The sequence below is a fragment of the Dothidotthia symphoricarpi genome (assembly GCF_010015815.1).
Source record: "Dothidotthia symphoricarpi CBS 119687 unplaced genomic scaffold P153scaffold_1, whole genome shotgun sequence".
In the NCBI taxonomy this organism is placed as follows: domain Eukaryota; kingdom Fungi; phylum Ascomycota; class Dothideomycetes; order Pleosporales; family Dothidotthiaceae; genus Dothidotthia; species Dothidotthia symphoricarpi.
Window position 1 is genome coordinate 159,939 of NW_022985008.1, and position 20,847 is coordinate 180,785.

The window sequence follows — 20,847 nt, forward strand, 5'->3', positions numbered from 1 at the left end:
TAAGATAATATGGCACTGAGCTACAGCAGGTCTTGTCGCATACTCGTCATTCGGGTTAGCGTCTCACGTGATACCGTTCTAGGTGGAAACTTCGTCACGGCTGTTCACCGCGTCCTTCGCATTCGCATATACCTCATTACGACCACACTTTGCTACTCGGGACCGCTTGAGCGCGCCAATCGCTACGACACGTCGAACTTGAAGAAGCTGCAACTCGTATCGTTCGACAGCTTGATACTTCGCCGGACGACAGTGAGAGGACCAATAGAGCATCAAGGGCCTCCACAACCCTCCCGGCCTGCAATTATAACCACCCGTTCAACCACATAAACGCGACAATACCGTCAATATGAGTGGCCGTCGCGACTTCTTGTCGATGCCTGCGCCCGAGAACTACGTAGCTGGTCTCGGGCGTGGTGCTACTGGGTTCACAACTCGAAGTGATTTGGGCCCAGCTCGCGAGGGGCCTTCTGAGGAGCAGATGAAGGAGATGCTGGCAAAACGTGCGGCATCTCTAGGGCAGGCAGCTCCTTCCGCGTATGGCGTGACAGAGAAGAAAGAGGAGGAAGAGGACGAGGAGGAGAAGAGGTTCCAAGATCCCGACAATGAAGTCGGTTTATTTTCAAGCGGCATGAACTACGACAAGGAAGATGACGAGGCAGATCGGATATACCAGGATGTAGAGGAGAAGATGGACAGACGGCGACGAATCAGAAGGTTAGTATCCCTTTTTGCTTTCCCCTCTTTGCCCATACTCTCTTGCCCCTCTATCTATGTTGTCGAAGTATTCATTGTATGTTTTTCCACGAACAGATACCGATGTCCGACCTAGGGAAGCTCGCGAGCAACAAGAACGTGACGAATACGAGAAGAACAACCCGAAGATCCAACTACAATTCGCCGACCTGAAGCGTGCGCTCGGTGCCGTGTCCGAAGAAGAGTGGGCCGCGTTGCCTGAAGTAGGAGACATGACGGGAAAAGCGAAGCGCGCGAGAGAGGCTCGCATGGCAAACTCGAGGTCGTACGCGGTGCCGGATAGTGTACTGCAAGCTGCGAGCAAGTCGGGAGAGCTGGACACGTCAATCTCCTCCAACGACGCCGATTCTGGAACTATGACAAATTTCGCTTCCATCGGAGCCGCACAACTGTCAGCCCTTACTGTCCGATTAGACTCGGCGGCCTCAGCTGCTCCTGGCACACAGACGGCGACAACGTCCGGAACAGCGACAACGGTCGATCCGAAAGGCTACATTACTGCATTGGATAGGAAACAGGCAGCGGGTGATGAAGTGCCTGTGGAGGATATCAACCGTGCGCGAGTGCTGCTTGAGTCGGCTGTCAAGACAAACGTCCACAACGGCCCTGGTTATGTCGCTCTTGCACGTCTCGAAGAGGTAGCAGGCAAGATTCACACCGCCAAGAAGGTCATCCAGAAGGGCTGTGAGATGTGTCCCAAGTCGATAGTTGTGTGGGAGGAAGCTATTCGTCTGAATCGAGAGAACATACACAACGCTAAGATCATCGCGGCGAACGGCATCAAACTCAACCCAAAGGCTATCAGACTATGGCAAGCTGCTATCGAATTGGAACAGACGCCCGCAGCTCGGAAGAAGGTTACTCGGCAAGCCCTCGATCACAACGCGCAGTCAGTGGAACTGTGGAAGACATTGATCAACGACACCGAGGAAATTGAAAATGTCAAGCTTCTGTTCGCCAAGGCTACCGATACTATACCTCTATCGGAAGAGCTGTGGATTTCTTACGCACGCGTAAGTGACGCTGATGCAGCTCAGCAGGTGCTGAACAAAGCGCGTAAAGCAATCCCTACGAGCTGGGCGATCTGGATACATGCTTGTAGGTTGCAAGAAGAGCTAGGGAAGGTTGAAATGTGCGACAGGATCATGGAACGAGCCGTGAAGGCATTGATCAAGGAGAACGCCATGATCAAGCGTGAGGAGTGGTTAGCTCAGGCTGAGATCTGCGAAGAGGAGGGCGACAAAGGCACAGCAGCGTCAATTATCAAAGCCACCGTAGGCTGGACTCTCGACGAGGACGACGATCGACGTGACATATGGCTGGAAGATGCCAAGTCTATTTCGAGTCGTGGCCGCTACGAGTCCGCTCGTGCTATCCTTGGCCATACTGTATCGATATTTCCGTATTCGACTACCGTTTGGCACGCGTCTGCTGATCTAGAGAAACACCACGGCACCACCGAATCCCTTCTTAGCGTCCTTGAACGCGCGGTAAATGCCTGTCCCAATTCAGAATCTCTCTGGCTATTGTACGCCCGAGAAATGTGGCACTCGGGAGATCCTGAAGGTGCTCGCAAGGTTCTTGGACGTTCCTTCGAACAGCTACCCGGTAATGAGAACCTCTACACCCGTGCAGTCGACTTCGAGGTCGATGCCGGTAACTACGAGCAGGCGCGTAGTTTCCTGCAGGTCGCTCGAGAGTCTGCTGCCACTGACAGGATCTTCATGAAATCCGCCGTCCTCGAGCGACAACTGGAGAACTACGAAGCAGCAATCGACATCTGTAACCAGGGCCTGCAAAACTGGCCCGGCAGCTGGAAACTACACGCCGTCAAAGGGCAGATATACGAGCAGCTATCCAAGCTCAAGGAAGCCCAAGAAGCACTGAGCGTCGGCACCCGCGCCGCCCCCAAATCGCCAATCCTCTACATCCTGCTATCGCGCATGCAAGAAAAGTCCGGCGCCGTCGTCAAAGCGCGCTCCACGCTCGACCGTGGGCGCCAACAGAACCCAAAGAACCCCGACCTCCTCTGCGAAGCGGTGCGTCTCGAGCGCCGCCAAAACAACGTGCCCGCCGCGCAGAAAATCATGGCCGCCGCACTCCAAGAATGCCCCACGTCGGGCCTGCTCTGGACAGAGAAGATCATGCACCTCGAGGCCCGCACGCAGCGCAAGCCCCGCGCCCTCGAAGCCATCAAGAAAGTCGAAAAAGACCCGCAGCTCTTCGTCGTCGTGGCGCGCATCTTCTGGGCTGAGCGCCGGCTTGATAAGGCCGCTACGTGGTTTACCAAGGCTATTGTGCTCGACTCGGATTATGGCGATGGGTGGGTTTGGTACTATAAGTTCCTCGAGCAGCATGGTACTGAGGAGAAGAAGCAGGAGGTGCTTTCTAAGGCGGCGATGGCGGAGCCGAAGCATGGTGAGGTTTGGCAGGCGGTTGCTAAGGATCCGAAGAATGCGACAAAGGGCGTGGAAGAGATTCTTAAGCTTGCGGCGGCGAAGGCGGAGTAGACTATGCGTTGTCTGGAAGTAGAGTGCGTGGGTGATGTTGGGAGACGTTTGGGTGTTTGGATCGTCTTATCCTCTTTCCTCGATTGAGGAATGTAGCCTCCATGCACTTCTTCTTCTCTCTTTCCAAGCAAAGAATGGGGATGTGAGAACGAGACTTGGTGTATATCATGTGTAAATAGCTGAATAAGAAACAATGATTTTGTACACCTCTCGCCATAAAGGTGCTACACAACTTTGGATAGATGAACTATGAATATGAGTTTCCAAACAGAATACCGACACCAAGTCCCCTCAACAAGCCCGTCCCATCCTCCCGCGCCATTCATCTAAACACGTTGGATACACACGCACGCACATTCGCAAATAGGGTATCATCCCACACCCAAGCCCAAACGCCAAACAAGCCCTCCGGAACGCCAAAAAAATGCATCAACAAACCAACCCCCACAACATTCTCTCACAAGTCCCCCAGGCTCAAAACGTCATCAAGCGCATCATCCAACGCAGCTAAGTCCTGCACGCTGCCGCCCTGCCATCCAAACCCGAACCCCATGCCCATATCGTCATCGAGGAGCATCGGATCGCCAAAGTCGTCAGCAGCGGCGGGGGGGAAATGCAAAAGCGGCATCGCACTCGCACTCCCATTCAGCCCACCATTCAGCCCCCCATTAATCCCCTGTCTCGGCGCAGCAGGCGGCAGATCAAACCCATCCTCCACACCCACAGTATCCAAAAACTTCGTATTCACAATCGCCCCAGCAATAAGCGGTGTCTGACCCAAAAACGAGTCCCCAAGCTCAAGCGCAAGTCTCAAATCCTCCATACAAAGCACCCTCCTCGTCCGCCGCTCCTCCGTCTCAACAGGCAGCTCGCCATTCCCCGCGCGCGCCAGCTCGCCGCGCTCCACGAGGCGTTCCTCGCGGGCAACGCGCTTTTTGAACTCGCCTGTGCGGATGTAGGAGGGGCCGTTTGCGCAGACTTTGCCCAGGAAGGAGGCGAGGGCTTCTTTGATGTAGGTTTCTGTCGCGAGGTTGAGGTAGTCGGGACAGTCTGGGGTGTGGCCCTGGGCGAGGCCGAATTCGTAGCAGATGGGGAGGAGGCGGTGGGAGATTGTTGTTGCGGTGGGGAATTCGTGGGTTTCGGAGAAGAGGGCGGAGGTGTAGCGTTTGCGGATCTCGAGGTCCCAGTCTGGGTGAAGGTGTTAGTAGGGTGTTGAGACTGGGGAGGTGGGGGAACTTACTCGTCTTCGAGTAGCTGCCGCCTTGGATGTTGGTGGGTCCTGTTTCTGGCTGCTTTACTCTGCGCGCGTCGATGTACTCCTGCACTGTCCCGATGCCCACCACGTCGGGCCCGAAATTAAGAGCGTTATCCGGGGGGATAGTTTTTAATCGCTTCCGTTCTCTGCGGCTCAGCTGCATAACCTCGTACTTGAGCCGCTTCTCGCTCTCATCCCCTGCCCCCTTGGCCGTCCCACTGCTCGGCTTATCGCTACTCGACACCCAGCTCGCGATGCCCGCTTCAGGCACATCGCGCCAGCAGTTCGCATAGATGGCCGTGACGAGCGCGTTGTGTGCGCGTTCCAGGGCGGGTGTGGTTAGAATTCTGCCCAGCCGCCATGAGAGCTCCTCCTGGTTCAGTTCGCCGAGCAGGAAATCCGACAGCGACTTCTTGTAGGTGGTCCAGTCGGCGTCGCTCACGGCGCCCTTGACGGCGGCATACAGGGGCTCGACGTCTATCCGGGGGGTGCGTGGGGCGCTGGGCTTCTTTGCGCTGTCTGCGACGGGGAGCGGGTTGGCGGAGAGGATGGGCGTGATGGAGAGGTTGAGTTCGTTGGGCCGCATGGTGGCCATGCTGGCGGCGAGGATGCGCCGTGGGCGCGCTCAGAGCGTGCTGAGACGTGGTGCGGTCGTGGTTGTTGTTTGTGCTGCGGGCCGAAGCGCGTGATGCTTGTGATGCTTGCGCGCTGGCGGAGCAGGCTGCGGAGGTTGAGCCGGGACCGAGGGCGATTGAGGGCGCTGCACGAGGGCAACGGGGCGTCAAATGGATCGCAGGGGCTGTCGGTAATGTCTGGCGATGGACTCGAGACTCGGCGGGTCGGGTGCGGCGCCTGACGTGATGGAACCGTGTGAGGTTGGGGGTTCGCGTCGGAGGTTGCGGAGTTCACGCCAAGTGCTGGAGCATTCATTCTGGGGTAGCCACCAACATTGTCTCTCTCGCCTCTGGAACAGATCGCCGCCGTGTTCCACAATAATCACCAGACTGTCAAGACATGGACGTGTCCAAGTTCAAAGAATCATTAACTAAACATTCATACACTCGTGGTCAAATGCTCCTGTAAATGCATCCTAACCCATGCCCACAACCTCCCAAACAATCGCTTTTGTGTCGTAAGCATCCTTCATGCCCTGCCTGTCTACGAGTCATCACCAAACACATCCTCCAGGTCCACCTTGCCCACACTCCAGATCTCCCTCTCATCCTCCATCTCATCGCTTGACAGGCCAAGCCCACCAGCACCACCCTCGGCCTCCTTCCTCTCACGCGCTTGTCCAGCGAGCCTGAGCGCTACCCTCTTGAAGTAGTCACCCATGCTGCGTTGCTGTCCAGCGGATAAGCTCTTGCCCGCTCCACTCATATACTTGTCAAACACCTCGCTCTCTTCGTCCACTACCGAGAAGATGGTGAGGAACGCTGCTTCGGCAGAGAGCTTGACTGGAATGACAGGATCGCGAACCGATGCAAACACGGCCGGTACAAAAAGCGGGATGTGGGGGCGAACCAAATCGTTGTGCTTTCGGGCAACGGTACGCAGAACCACAAGGGCTAGACGTCTCGTATCTACTGGGTGGCCCGGCTCAATCAGTGGCGCCAGTGCTTCAAACAAAGGCTTCGTATGGTCAAACGTCTTGTTTGTCTCTTCCCCTAGCAGATATTTGCCCGCAGCTAGAATCGAGTTGTCTGAAATGACAGGCTGCGAGTGACCCATACCTTGGCCGATGACAGACACAGTTTCGTCAGCCAAAGATCCCGTTAGTGCACTTGAAGCATCGAGCAATACGGCATTGAGCGCCAACAGTGAAGATTTGCTGAAGTGGGTCGTGAGAACACGAGACTTGATCAGGCTGGCGGCAGCCTCTTCAGGTAGGCAGCCGATGAGGGCACCCAACAGTCGGGCATACGTTATAGACATGGCATCTTGTACAAGTCAGCTGGCCGTTGCACAAAGTTTCAAAAATCTGCCACATGACTTACCATCAGAGTCGTCTTGCTCGTTATCAATGAGACTCAGAATTGCGTTTCTGCTCGCCTCGCTCATGTTCTTACCAGCCTTGCTCACCACCTCGAACAAGGCCTTCAACATGGCGTTCTTGACTGCCTGATCGCTGGTCTTTGACCCAGTCACAAGTTCTGCAATGAGAGGGTCCACCCTTGGTGTCAACTTGATCAATGTACCAAGAGCCTTTGCTGCTCGTGCTCGCAGAAGATCAGACGACGTGTCGGCAAGCGACTTCGCAAACGTTCGCTGAAGCTGAGGCAAAAATGGCTTGAGGAATGTTGGAATCTTCTCCAACAAGTTATTGAGCGTGAGTAGAATAGCCGCCTTGACTTCCGTCGAACGCTCAGTCACCACACGGATGAGAGGACCGGTAATCTGAGTGACAAAGGGCTGTAGTGCTTTGTCGCTAGTACGGTCAATGACATCTGAGATGGCGAGGGCAGCCTGTGTCCGTTGCTCCACCGAACCGTTCATGAGACCTTGCAGGAAGATGGGAAGAATAGCATTGATACCCTTGGGTAAGGAGAAACCGGGGAGATTTGCGCCAGCAACACCCACTTGGTTGAGTGTCTGCCTGGTTGAGATGACAAGAGATTCCATCTCCTCTTTCCGTAGACGTTTCGTGGTGAGTGTACTGAGTGCGGTCCATGCTGCCTTGAGCACTTCCTGGTCACTATCATCAAAGGATATAAGCAATGCCCGAATGAGGTCAGGGTAGTATCTTGAGAAGTCGACATCCGTTTCGGCGAAGAACTTGGCCAAATGCATGTCGGCTCGCGCACGTCGACGCTCATCATCGTGCTTGGCCAATGCGAGCATGGCGCTCATAGCAGTATTGAGACCGTCATATTCATCGACCGACAAAAGCACCTTGTCGAACGATGACTCGAGCTCTGACCTAAGCTCGTCACTCTTGCAAACGATAATGTTATCCATCATGGTGTTGAGGATGTTTGGTAGTCGTCTCGTCATAGCGGAGCTTGCAACCTCAGCAAGCGAGGCGATAGCTCGTGCGTTGAACGCTGACATCGGTGAAGTAAGAAGCGTTGGCAGGAGGTTTGGTAGAATGACGTTGGACCTCGCTTGATCGGTGAGCAAGGTGAGGAGAGCAGATAGTGCGTTCTGAGCATCGTCTTCGCTACGTAGCAAGTTGAGCAGGTATGGCATGACCTGATCGACGGCTCTCTTGCCAAAGATCTGTTGTAGTGCATCGAAGGCTTCTGCAGCAGCTTCTCGCACGTCGCCATCTGAATCCACCAAAGCAGTCCTTACTACCTGGATCAGGGTCTTCTCGTAGTCCTCTAGCTGCTCTGGTGAAGCCGAGGAGATGAGCTCGCGCAGTGCTATGCAGATACCTTGTTTGGCATCAGTATCGGTGGTGTGCAGACCTTCTTCCAGAGTAGGGAGGAGGGTTGCCAGAACACCATCTCCAGCTTTTCGGATGAGCTCTCCAAGAGCGTTCCCAGCAATGACCTTTTGCTCCATGTTCGAGCTCGCTAGGCGACGGATGATGAATTGAGTAAGCGTAGGAATGAGGTCGCGAAGAGTGCGTGGGGTAGCCACCAAGGCCTTCCAGACGTTGATGGCAGCGGTGCGGACAAGGCCGGATGTATCGCACCTACAGATGTAGAGTGCAGACAAGACCTTGTTCCGTTTGTCTTCACCGAGAACCTCGAGCAGCGACTGGCCAGCCTCCTTGGCTCCTTCTTCGACTTCATCCTCCTCAGCCTTGCCGCTGATACCAGTAAGGTTGAACAGCAAGTCTCCCACAAGCTCCACGGAACTGAGACGAATACGATGACTGTCGTCCGCAAGACCCCGCTCGAGCTCGGGAAGGAGAAGGTCGATGGCTTTGGTAGCAAAATTCTTGACCAGGAGACGACCAGCACGCAGAGCAGTGTCTCGAATCGACTCGACATCATCGGCAAGTCCGCCAAGGATGGGCGGGATGATTTTGCTAAGATAGTTTGCAAAGCTGTTTCCGAAACAAGCTGGCAAGAAGATGAAGAGAGACATGAATCCCTCGCGAACCGAGGCCTTGTTGCTGGCCACGTTCTGCAGAATGCTTGGCAGAGTTTCTTCTAGACGGCCAGTTCCAAGACCAGCCAAAACTTCGGAAAGGGCTTGAGCGGAACCCAATCTGTCTCCAGCTCCAGTATCGGACTTGAGAGTGGTCATAAGGCTTGGGATGAGGTCTGGCAGAGCATCCTCTCCAAGCTTTTCCATAAGGGAACCGAGGGCCTTTGAGGCAGTGGCACGAGTAGTTGGCACCGGATCCACGATCGCTACTCGCAAGCCATCAACCAAGATTGGTAGATGTGATAGGACATCTTTGCGCTCTGTGAGATACGCTAAGCTTCCGATGATTTGAGCAGATTTTCGCTTCGTTGCCGACCGATCTCCTAGACCACGCTCGAGGATACGGACCACAAGTGCAAGAGATGGAGCGTCGAGGAAATGAGCAAACTGAATTTTGATAAGTGCATCGAGCGCATCATCTGTGTATTTCGTCGGGTCGCTGAGTGCCTTGAGGAGAACGCTCACAACGCTCTTTATCTCGGGGTTGCTGATTACCTCTCCAAAGCGCTGCAAGCTCCGATTCGCTGATAGTCGAACTTCTTTGTGACTGTCTGTCAACACTGTAGTCAAAGGCGGGATGATGTCTGGTAAGCTTATAGCCAGTTGGTTCGCATCCAAGTATGCCATGGCACCTAGTGAGTCGCAGGCACCCTTCTTACTTCGCCATTGCTGATCATCGAGACCTTCAAGAAGGATAGGCAAGATCTGCTTCACGCCGAAAGAGCTCAGTGTGGAGAAACATGTCTTTGCAGCGTCAAGGCATGCCTCTCGAACATCTGCACTACTGTCGCCAAAACCAGCGAGTAACTGTGACACAAGCTGAATGACGTACGGTTCGAACAGACGACCCAGGATGAGCGAAAGGAGTTCGTATGCTAAGAATGCACCTTGCCTTTGGTTTATGTCTTTCTTGTTCTCCGTAGCGTTCCTGAGGGTAGACATAATGCGGTACTCCTTGAGTACGCTGAGGCCTTTACCCCGAACGATACCCGCAAGACCGTAGGCAGCCCCACGTCTCGAAGCGTATTTCTTTGCTTGGAGCAATTGCTCCATCATCTGATCGATGTACGCGGAAACCTCCTGATCCGACGTTCGAATCAGAGGTGGAAGGCACTGAGCAACGGCATATTGGACTGTCTCAGAAGGTGTACTCAATGTAGCCAACAGCCTCTGAACTACCTTGGGTACGCGCTCATCCCCTGCTGTCAGATGGCGGCCCAGGGCACCATAGAGAATGATGACAGCTTCGTTCACTTGATCGTACATCTCTGACCCGCGATCGGTTCCTTCAAGCGCATTTTCGAACAGTTCCATCAGTGGTTCTACTTCGGACAGCGCTTTAGTGGTGATGATGGATGTAGCCGCTTCGATCATCTCGTCTCGCACGGCAGCGCTTTGGTCACCCAAGGGGCCATCGTAGACCATGAAAGTCAGGAAGTCTACCAGGTCATCGGGCTTGAAACCTGGCGTCATTTCTTTGAACGCAAGTGCAATACCGTCACGGCCTTCCCAGGGATCTCGCAGGTCGACCTTACGTGGCATACCATATTCGTCACGTTCGGGGACCCTTGGTTTGGCCTTTTCCTTGTAAGAATTCTGGAGACTCTTGAGAAGACCATCAAATGTTTCCGGGAATTTCACAATGATCTCACCCATAGAGCGGGCAGCTGCTCTCCTTAACTGTTTGTCGAGCGAATCAAGGTAAGGTTCCATTTGTGTTCCAGCTTCCGCCTTGAGCTCCAGATCGTTGTCTTCCCAAATGGTTTGTGCAAGCTCTACATTCTCAGGGACGTCATCATGGCATGCGAGCCATATTTCTTCACTGAACTTCAAATCGTTCATGTCGAGTTCAGCATCAATGGCTTGTAGAGCTGCCGTACGAACAGCAGTTTCGGGCACAATCGTTCCTCGGAGCAATGCGCCCAGCTCGTTGTTAGTAATGTTAGGGGATAGACCTCTGGAGAGATCCATCAAACAGTCCTTGATCATCTTGTAGTGTTGTTGATAGCGCTGCATGGACCAAATCAGGATGTCGAGTAAGTCTTTTCGTGGAAGACGATCGTCGGTGCCTATAGACAAGTTAGCTCAACAACTGCTGAAGACGGGATAGCAGAGCTCATACAAGAGTTGGTGTGGAATGCCAGGATCTCAAACGCCAGGATGAGTTGTTCGTCGGCTTCTTCTGCGGACGGCCTTCCTATCCCACCTTTCTCAAGCACGAGGAAAATGAGAGGAAAACAATACGCAAGAGATACGGTGTCCAGTGGTCGTTGCTCGCACAAGAATCGAAGCCGATAAAGAATACGTGTGACCAAGTCTCCGATGTTTTCTGCTTCGTACTCGTCAGACAGTTGTATGGAACCAATGGTCCTCAACGTAGCAACGCCAACAAACGGACGCAGTGGTCCAAGTCGGTTGGAGATTCGTTGTGAACATGCAATGAAAGCTGTCGCTGGTAGATCTCCGAGGAGGAGACCAGCGCCCGCTCGAATCGCACGGATAAGGAGATCGACGGCTGGACCCATCCAGCGTTCAGCTTCAGTAGGTGGGCCAGTTGCAAGGCTGTGGATGATGCCGACTCCTCGTCTCATCCTCCGTTCTGTCGCGTTAACGCCTTTTCTGATGGCCGCCTCTTTGGCTAATTGAGCATTGACCTTGGCTTGCTCGTCTGAAGTGAGCTTCTTTGTCTGGCCTTTCTTTTGCGCAAGTTGTGCACGGAGCTCTTCTTCCCACTTCAGCGTGTCGTAATCCTTGGTGTTCTTGTCGATCGTGGTATGGGCCTTCTTGGACAGCACATCGATATAAGCTGTACCTTCTGGCGTGCGGAAGATAGCAGCTTCAGTTGGGCCTATTGATTCAAGCTGACCCGGATCCATATCTAGGCTGAACTGTGTCACAACTGCGGGGAGGGCCGCGTCCGGTGCCACAAAAGCCATATCAGTGTATGCGCTGTACGCTGCAAGGCTGATAGAGAGAAATTGATCGTTCTCCTGGTTCTGGTGAAAAGTTAGTGGGATACTTCGAAGTTAAAGCGGATAGAATCACCTCAGTTGTCTCGTTAATTGTGCTCACGAAGCCACCTAGATTGTCGCGCACCAGCTGGCCTGGGTCCACGCCCATCCGAAGACATAGATCGATCCAAGATGCTCGAGGCATGATTTCTGGTCTTGCTAGCACAACGAGGCTCAATGCTTGTTTGTGCAGACTTTCTTGGTCGATGGTCGATTCGAGCTTCTTCACAGATTCCAGTGGCAAACAAAAGGCGCTCAGGACAGCACTAAGCTCACTTGAACCCGTCTTCGACGCAATTGCTGCACTTTCCTTGTCTTCTCGCTCGCTCGATCTGTACCAAGACCATAGGCCTTCTACTAGGATACCGCTGATTTTCTCAGGCGAAACTTGAAGATATGTCTGTGTCAACGCTTGCTTGGCTGCAGACTTGGCTTTGGCGGACACGTTCTGCGCCACTATGAAAAATATGAACGCTTCTGCCCATGCCTCGCCAACCTCCTTTGAGGATGATTCTTCGATCAGAGATGGTGCGACAGCTGTCAAAGCACGAAGCACAATTCCGACATCGTCTTCAGTAGACAGCTTGGAGTATACTTTTGGGTTGAGAAGAAAGGAGGGTTTTGGTTGAGTTGTGAGGGACTGGGCGAGAACATCGGATTTCTTGTAAATGGCGGCGAGCTTGTCATCTTTCGAGTAGCGTACTCGTGTGATGAGAAGAGCCGCGACATAATAACCTACTGTTACCAAGCCACTCTGTGTTGCGGGAATGGGATTCGCGACAACTTCCTGCCACATCTCCACAAGTTTCGGAAGCGTGGCTTGACAGAATGCGAGGATGTCTGGTTGTGCATGCTGCGTGTCCGAAAGATCCCACCAGATGTCTGCAGCGCGAGTTGCCCAAAGCCGCCGTACGAGTACGCGTTTGTCTGCCATGCCCTTGATGAAAGCATCCGCCACGGTCTTATCAAGAGAAACTTCATTTGACAATCCAAAGGTGAGATGCTTTGTCATTGCTGATACCTCAGCTACCACAGCTGGTTCATTCGGCTCTTTTAGAGCTACAGGAGCAATGTTCGCCGGGATCTTTCTGGACAAGGACTGAGATTCTGGCAACGCCGATAGCATCTGAGCATGTAGAACTTTTTGGTCAACACCCGAAACCTTGCCCTGCTTCAAGGGGTTCAGAATCTCATCTGCGACCTTGCTGATTGTGTCGTCGCTCCGTGAACGCGAAGCTAATGCCTCGAAAGTCCGCAAGGCGCCTGCTCGAATAACGGGATTGCTGGACTTGACATTGGAGAGCAGAGGCTTTAGCAAGTTTCCTAGTAAAATATCGGAGAGATCCATGGATTCAGGCAGAGCTGATATCATAGGCGCAACGAGATCATTCAGAACCACTTCGGGCGCTCTCAGCAGAGCCTTTTCGACGGGTTGTATGACCTCCTTGCGCAGCTCTTCTAGTGTGGGATAGCTGTGGAAGAAGTCGTGCAGCGCATTCGACACATGGTCGGGCAATTGACTCCGCGATCCGATGATTTCTCGAACGTAGAAGGTGTAGTAGTCTTGCTTCCGTTGTTCAAGCCACGGCTTAACGGTCGGTAGTCGCGACGAGACACCGGCAATGACTCCGAGGAAGACAGCATTTCCAGCTGTGGGAGCAGCGCCTTTAGCCGTGAGAGTCGCCACCAGTTTGTCAAGAGCGTCCTGTCCAATCTCCTGCGACCGGAAGACAGCGCGCAGAGCCCGACGTGTCGATACCAAGGCGGAGTCCTGAATACGGACTGCTCGACGGCTGTTGCCTGCGCCCATGCATGTTTCCAGCACCCGCGCGGTCGCGAGTGCTGTGTCCAACCCGTACTTCGACCATCGCTCCGGCGACTTTGCGAGTTCTATGAGGATGTCTGAACACCAGTCCACCAGGACAAATGCATTGACGTGTGCAATACCCTTCTTAAGGCATTCCTGTTTCATAAATTTGACGATTGCGGGCAGAACAATGTCGCCATGTGGGCCGATTATAAGCGACTTCAGCACTGCCTCGACGGCGCGGCGTGATTCGCGGTCCTCGTAGAGTGGATATGTTTCGATGAGCAGCTCGAGGAGAGCTTGGAGATCGGAAGAGAGCAGAGCTGAATGTGGACATGGTGGTCAGCCTATGTTGTCCTGTGCAATGCGCCTTCCCGCATTATTTGTCACTCACACTCGTCGGTGGCCTTTTGCTGTAGCGCAGACAACTCGGTGATTCTGCGCTTCGTAGAGCTTGTCACAAGCCCGTGTCGCAACTCCTCGCGATCAACGGCCTGCGATTTAGCGTCCCCATTCACAGTCATGTCGTCTCGTCCTCATCGGCGTCCGGAAGGCGGGGTGTTGGTGGGGTGTTTGGAGAGGGTCAAAATGTCGACTTGGTCGGTGCAAGGATTTGCCGACCAGATCATGACATCGCATGTGGAGCACGTCGCCCTCCAAACACACCCCACATATAACTCCACCATTCCACGCCGCGATTGACCACCGGCTTGGAGCAAACTGCGCCCTACATGTGTCCTGCCAGCGTCCCTAGCCTTCCCAATCTTGATCTAGTAAAAGATCAAGCGCCAAGATACTCTATACGCTGAGTTTCTCCCCGTTCTCGGAAGCCTTTGTTCGACCTCGCCAAAACCAGGACGGAGACTAGCTCGCCATGGCGAAAAAGAAGAAGCCCATGGGAAACCCCGCTCGGGGGTTTGCGACGACGTCCATAGCAAGCAAACCGAAGCAAGAAAAGGCCGTCGCCGACACTCTTGTCGAGGAGAATATAACAACGCCTTCGAAAGAAGCTGCACCCAACGCTGGACCCTCCTCCCAAGCTCCCAATGCTGCCACACCGCTCAAACAAGAAGCTGCCCAAACCCCAGAGGAGCTAGAAGCCCAGCTAGAGCGAGATGAACTTCAATTGCTCGTCGAGAAGCATGCCTCCAAGGTCCGACGAGAATCTCACAGACAGGTCATCAAGTTCCAAACAGACCGCAGGGTCCTTCGTGGGCAGTCTCATTCCATGACTGTTCACGATTGGCTGTCCGGCGACATCTTGGACAGTATTATCGCACTGGCTCAGGCTGAGTCCAACGACTCGAATCGACAAGGGCAGCAGCCCCTACTCAAGTCCCTGACTGAAGAGGATGCAATGTCCAAACTTTGGACTCTCGACATCACACTGCGTGAACTGGGCTTCTCTAGTGATCATATACAACCTGTGCTGCGATGGCTCTGTGCGACTGCCGCTGGCGTTGATACGTCTGCAAGCATCTGGGGGTTGCAAGAGGCACTTGAATGGCTTGCTCTGAACCAGTGTGACGACCATTCATTTTCATATGAAGAATCGAAGCCAAAGTCTTCGCTACCGGATACTCCTGAACCATCTCGCTCGGGTAAGTGTTTTCAGTTAGATATAATATATGAGTCCTATCGATCCGTTAGAAGAACCTTTTCCCCATTTCAACGAGTGCAGTTCCGTCATTTATCATCATTCCTATAAGTACTCGTTCGTCTCGCATAACGCTGACTCAATTCAGGAACGCCTTTGCCGGAACTTTCAACCAATGATGCTGCAAGCCCTGAGAAGGACACATCAGGGACTCCTGCGCCAGGAGCACCCACGTCAAACGGTATCGTGTCTACCGATTCGGACCATGACGGTATATACGTCAGTGATCTTGACAGTGATATCGAACTTGACGAGCTCGTCCCGACATACCTGAGAATCAAGGGTAAACTGTACGAAATTGATCCCGAACATATTGATGCCAAACAACGTAAGCAGCCGAAAAACAACAAAGGCAAGAAAGCAAGTCCACGAACGACGAATCAATCTCCAGCTGTTCGGAAACTTCTCTCTCAATTGCAGTTGCTTGAATCTGATACTTTATTCGATGAGCGGGAGGCTGAGGCGCTGTGGCCTACCATGCGCAGCCAAATTGCCCAAAAGAAAGCGGCGGACAGGCAGCAACGAGAAGCGGGTTTCAATACTCATCAGCAAGACGAAGAGGACATAGTACCTGACAATGCTGTAGCAACCGAACAAGAGCCAACGCCCTCTACTAATACCATCGACCCACTGGCAGGTGAAGATGACGCCGATCTACTAGGAGATATGTTCTCTGCTATCCCTGACGAACCGACTGAGAGTAAACCTGCCGGGGATGACGCGGACTCCAATATCTTGCTACGCGACTTCGGCAAACACAGTGGCATGAGCCCAAGGCGACTGCTGGAAGAGGCAGTGCGCTCGAGGTAAACAACTCACGCTCTTCAAAGATTAGTATTACAATGATCTAACGGATACAGGGATCCGAATGCGCGGTTGACATACAAGATGATTTCACCCACAGTGTATTCGTGCCGACACTCTTTAACCATAACATGGTCCAAGGCTCACGAAGTCGAGTACGACGAAGACATCGCGGGGGTGCAGTGCTCGGCCCAAAAGACTCAAGCTAGATTTGACGCGACTTCCGTTGCGACTATCTCGGTCGACCAAAGCGAGAGTTACGTCTCTACAGCTGCACTCTTCTCAATCTCCGCGTCTTCACCCAAAGAAGAAAAGGTCTACCTACGATTACCTTCCAATTGGAGAGATCTCTATCGAACCTTTCTGGAACACCGCAAAGCCCGTATAGAAGCGGCTGACTGCGAATCTGTCAAGCACTACCGTTCTATCATCCAGGACCAGATCGAGAACGAGGAATCCGACGGTGTCGTGCTCACAAGTCGATTCAAGATGCGACATCAAGCTGCGGTCAGCTCTAGCACGTTGAACTCTGGCTATAACACTCCAGCTCGTGAGTTGGAAGGCCTTCGAGAGATCTGGATGCAGAAGGCGTCAACGTTGTCCTATCAGCACATGCTTATGGGTCGAGCCAATCTCCCTGTGTACGCGTTCCGCGAGTCCATCCTATCCACCGTGGATAGGAACCAGGTGACACTAATATGCGGTGAAACGGGGTGCGGAAAGAGTACGCAGATACCATCTTTCATCCTTGAACACGAACTTTCTCAAGGCAAAACTTGTAAGATTTTCTGTACAGAGCCTAGACGTATCTCTGCTATATCGCTGGCACAACGCGTCAGTGAAGAATTAGGAGAAGCGCCGAAGGAGCTCGGCACAGCACGTTCGTTAGTCGGATACGCTATTCGCTTGGAGTCAAAGACATCTGCCCAGACCCGACTTGTATATGCAACCGTTGGAGTAGTGCTACGCATGTTAGAATCATCGAGAGGTCTGGAGGAGGTCACGCATTTGGTCATCGATGAAGTGCATGAGCGAAGGTAGGATCTCCATGAAGCATACTCTAGCATTGACTAACTGTGCCCAGTATTGATACCGATTTCCTGCTCATAATCCTTCGTTCATTGATGGAACGCCGCCCCGAGCTGAAGGTCATACTTATGAGTGCGACCGTAGACGCCGCGCGCTTTTCCCGGTACCTCAATGACGCACCGATTCTGACAGTACCTGGCCGTACCTTCCCAGTCCAGACTCGATACTTAGAAGACGCGATTGAGTTGACTCATTATGCAGGATCTTCGGGAGATGCGCAAAATAATGGCAATACCAGTGGTAATGATGATGATGAAATCACGACTGAAAAGTCGGGCATTCCTAGCAAACTTCCTGGGTATAGCCCTGCCACACGCAATGTGCTCTCCAGCTATGATGAGTATGCCATTGACTATAGTCTTGTTGTCCGCTTGATTGAGACGGTCGCATTCAGCCCACAGTTGAGTCGGTTTAGCAGCGCGGTTTTGGTGTTCCTTCCAGGCATCGCTGAAATCCGCCAGCTGAACGACATGTTAGTCAGTCATCCTTCTTTTGACGCCAATTGGCTTGTCTATCCATTACATTCGACTATTTCAAGCGAGGACCAGCAAGCCGCTTTCCTGCTTCCACCACCCGGCGTCCGTAAGATCGTACTTGCTACCAACATCGCAGAAACAGGTGTTACGATCCCTGACATCACTTGTGTCATCGACACAGGCAAACACAAGGAAATGCGTTTTGACGAGCGCAGGCAATTATCTAGATTAACCCAATCTTTCATCTCCAGGGCAAACGCCAAACAACGACGCGGGCGCGCAGGTCGTGTACAGGAAGGGCTATGTTTTCACCTGTTCACCAAATACCGCCATGACAACCTTATGACAGATCAACAGACCCCGGAGATGCTTCGATTGTCGCTTCAGGACCTTGTCATGCGTACGAAAATATGCAAATTAGGTGATATCGAAGCGACCCTTTCTCAAGCACTGGACCCACCCTCTTCAAGGAACATCCGCCGCGCTATTGATGCGCTCATCGAGGTTGATGCGCTGACTTCAGCTGAAGAGTTAACACCCCTCGGTCGCCAGATTGCGAAGCTCCCATTGGATGCGCATCTTGGCAAACTGGTGCTTCTTGCGAGCATGTTCGGCTGTGTTGATGTCGCTATCACAATAGCTGCAGTCTTGTCGTCGAAATCACCATTTTTGACACCGTTTGGCGCGAAGCAACGAGCCGACATAGCACGCTTAGCATACAAGAAAGGCGACTCCGACCTCTTGACTACCTACAACGCGTACAAATCTTGGAGAACAGTGTGTACCACGGCAGGACGCTCCGAAATACAGTTTTGCCACAAAAACTTTCTCAGCGCGCAGAACCTAGGCAACATCGAAGACTTGAAAGCCCAGCTACTCTCCTCGCTCGTTGAAGCTGGTTTCATACAGGTCTCGCAGGACGAACGGCGTGCACTGAGTCGATATCGCAGTACCTCGCGCCATCGTGCGTTCGTTGGCGTACCACCACAATACGACATACACTCGGACAACGATATACTCGTCAATTCTGTTATAGCAACCGCGTTCTATCCCAAGATTCTAACGCGAGAAGGCAAAGGCTGGCGTAACATTTCCAACAACCAGACCGTCAGTCTAGCACCAACATCAGTAAACAAGGGTTCAGCGACTGCCAAGTTCTTGTCTTATTACCACATCATGCAGTCCAGTAACAAGTTTTACAATGCCCACTCGACATCTGCGACATATCCACTCCCTATGGTGCTGATGGTAGCCGCAGACATGGACTTCAAAATGCATGCCGGCGTTATCAGCTTCCCGGGCAGTGTACTACGGTTTGCGGTTCGAGATTGGAGAGCTGCTGTCGCCTTGAAGGTTTTGAGGCGACGCATCAAGGAGATCCTTGCAAATAGCTGGAAGAGTCCGGCGCGCCAGATGAGTGAACGTGAGAAAGAATGGTTGGGACTGTTCCTCCAGATTTTCGCGCAGAAGTTCGAGAAAGAGGAGAGAATTAGAGAACGAGGTGGAGGGAAGGCGAAATGAAAGTCTTTTTGAAGGCATCTGCTGTGGCATGGCAATTTGGAAATGTTCATTCCCTCGGGTGTTAAGATGTGGCTAGAATCGTCTTGCAGGCTAGAAAGATACATGAGTTTCGAAGTGTTCAAGGAATCACTACGCTTTGTTACTAGACTCCAAGACAGACAACTTCCTACGCATAATACCCAACGATGATGAACATTGAAACAACCGATTCGTCGAGAGTATCAGTGTGTGCGCGTACCTTTTGCTCAACCTTGGTTGAAGAAAGACTAGCGCCCCAACTTGCCAAAGTATGGACATCCTGTCCAAGGAATCCCATAAGCACAAGAGCGAAGTACATACAAATACCCAAGCCCTCTCAGCTGTGATAGATTTACAAAATACCTACACGTTCCAGGTCATTCTCACTCAATCATGTATTCAACCCACCTCATGAACGGAGACAACAAGACATACAACAAAGACTTCCCACCACTACCAGCCACCAGCACCAATACAGCAGAACTCTTCACTCAACAGCAAAGGTCCCCAAGAGATTCACCGCCACACCATGGAGCAAGACCCGAAGCTGGCAAATCTGGAAGTCTGCACTGCACGTGTTCGAAAAGTTTGGAAAGCTGCCAGACGAGCTCAAGATTCTGATCATCAGATTCGCAGTTGAGAACTGGGGAACCTCGCAAAGTCACCATCGGCTTCAGCAGTGGCTCCTACTCGGGATGGAGCGAATCCCTGCTCTCGCCTTTTTTCACGGTAAGTCGTTTCTTTCCCACGATCTTGAAGAAAGACATCCCGCCTGCTTTTCGCGATGGGGTTTCCTTCCCTATTGCTCCCAACCACAGATCAAACGACATATACTTTGTTCCGGGTTCCACAGTCCTGTCCCTCGACGTGCGCGGCTGGAAGCTGCCTACAAACTGTATGTCGTACTAGTCGCCCGAGCTAGGGGGAAAGTCAAACACCTCAACCTGGTTCTCCCTGAGGCGATGTATGAGGGTTCTAGAGAGCCTATGTAGTAAGGTGTTTTTCAATATATCGTTAGTGGCAAGTTCTAATTTTCTTGCAGTCTCCTGGGGTTTCAACATACTTTGACATTCATCAGTTTGTACCACTATTGATTAGTTGTGTGTTTGTAGATTTCCAAGCACCATCAAATTCGTAGCTGTGAGTTTGGTGTTGAGACTTGCATCAACACTATCCTATGTACAGCTAGCCTGTTCTCAACCCCATCATCTCCAACCGATGACATCATCTGCTCATTCACCCGCGCCCATAACCTCCCTTCTATCCCCCAAATCAGTCCTTCAAAATCATCCACGTTCCCTGAATCATACAGCCCAAATCTAAACGCCCCATCACAATGTCCACCCCAATCCCCACCCTCCACTCCAAAGCGGCCTACCTAAAAGCCGTCAACCACCCTGGCATCACAATCCTCGAAGGCACAGCAACCTGGTGCAAAAACTGCCACATCATCGCGCCCGAAGTGCAGAAAATGGTCGCCGAGTACCCGGACGTGCATTTCTACACGTATGATGTGGAAGAGTGCGACGATATCGCGCAGGAATTGGGGGTGTCGCAGATGCCGACATTTAGCATCTTTAAGGATGGGGATATTCAGGAGGGGGTTACGGGGGCGAAGCCGAAGGAGATCAGGAAGGCTATTGAGGGGTGTTTGTGAGGTGGGATGTGGGTTCTGAGGGTGGTGAAGGATCGGAAGTAATAGGGAGGCACTTGCGACGGGTGTGAATGATGACATGAGAGTAGCTGACAAGGTCATGAATGTGCATGCACAGCTTACAGACATAGTACTATATATTGCAAATAGATGAATTACCTGTTATGATACAACTGTTGGATTAATTG

The 20,847-nt window shown here is 52.5% G+C and overlaps 5 protein-coding genes across 5 annotated transcripts; 3 read left to right on the forward strand and 2 right to left on the reverse strand.

Moving 5' to 3' along the window:
* Positions 1 to 126: 126 nt before the first annotated feature.
* P153DRAFT_391748 (uncharacterized protein) lies at positions 127 to 3,266 on the forward strand (the record flags this gene model as incomplete). The annotated part of the gene is made up of 2 exons (XM_033671092.1): positions 127 to 717; positions 833 to 3,266. Exons 1-2 carry the CDS (start codon positions 350 to 352, stop codon positions 3,264 to 3,266), a joined length of 2,802 nt encoding a protein of 933 aa, XP_033528795.1. The 5' UTR covers positions 127 to 349.
* A 211-nt stretch (positions 3,267 to 3,477) lies between these two features.
* On the reverse strand, positions 3,478 to 5,408 carry P153DRAFT_328667 (uncharacterized protein). The gene is made up of 2 exons (XM_033665362.1): positions 4,507 to 5,408; positions 3,478 to 4,454 (listed from the first exon to the last, which is right to left on the reverse strand). The coding sequence occupies exons 1-2, from the start codon at positions 5,114 to 5,116 to the stop codon at positions 3,724 to 3,726; spliced, it is 1,341 nt and encodes a 446-aa protein (XP_033528796.1). The 5' UTR covers positions 5,117 to 5,408; the 3' UTR covers positions 3,478 to 3,723.
* Positions 5,409 to 5,545: 137 nt separating this feature from the next.
* On the reverse strand, positions 5,546 to 14,016 carry P153DRAFT_391750 (translational activator). Its single transcript, XM_033671093.1, has 5 exons — positions 13,835 to 14,016; positions 11,668 to 13,763; positions 10,745 to 11,618; positions 6,519 to 10,691; positions 5,546 to 6,461 (listed from the first exon to the last, which is right to left on the reverse strand). The coding sequence occupies exons 1-5, from the start codon at positions 13,962 to 13,964 to the stop codon at positions 5,680 to 5,682; spliced, it is 8,055 nt and encodes a 2,684-aa protein (XP_033528797.1). The 5' UTR covers positions 13,965 to 14,016; the 3' UTR covers positions 5,546 to 5,679.
* Positions 14,017 to 14,117: 101 nt separating this feature from the next.
* Positions 14,118 to 18,987, forward strand: P153DRAFT_427116 (P-loop containing nucleoside triphosphate hydrolase protein; the record flags this gene model as incomplete). Its single annotated transcript, XM_033672646.1, has 5 exons — positions 14,118 to 15,041; positions 15,186 to 15,903; positions 15,958 to 16,938; positions 16,986 to 17,572; positions 17,603 to 18,987. Exons 1-5 carry the CDS (start codon positions 14,315 to 14,317, stop codon positions 18,985 to 18,987), a joined length of 4,398 nt encoding a protein of 1,465 aa, XP_033528798.1. The 5' UTR covers positions 14,118 to 14,314.
* Positions 18,988 to 20,214: 1,227 nt separating this feature from the next.
* Positions 20,215 to 20,834, forward strand: P153DRAFT_362182 (thioredoxin-like protein). The gene has a single exon (XM_033667073.1). The coding sequence runs from the start codon at positions 20,342 to 20,344 to the stop codon at positions 20,660 to 20,662; it is 321 nt and encodes a 106-aa protein (XP_033528799.1). The 5' UTR covers positions 20,215 to 20,341; the 3' UTR covers positions 20,663 to 20,834.
* The last annotated feature ends 13 nt before the right edge of the window (positions 20,835 to 20,847 follow it).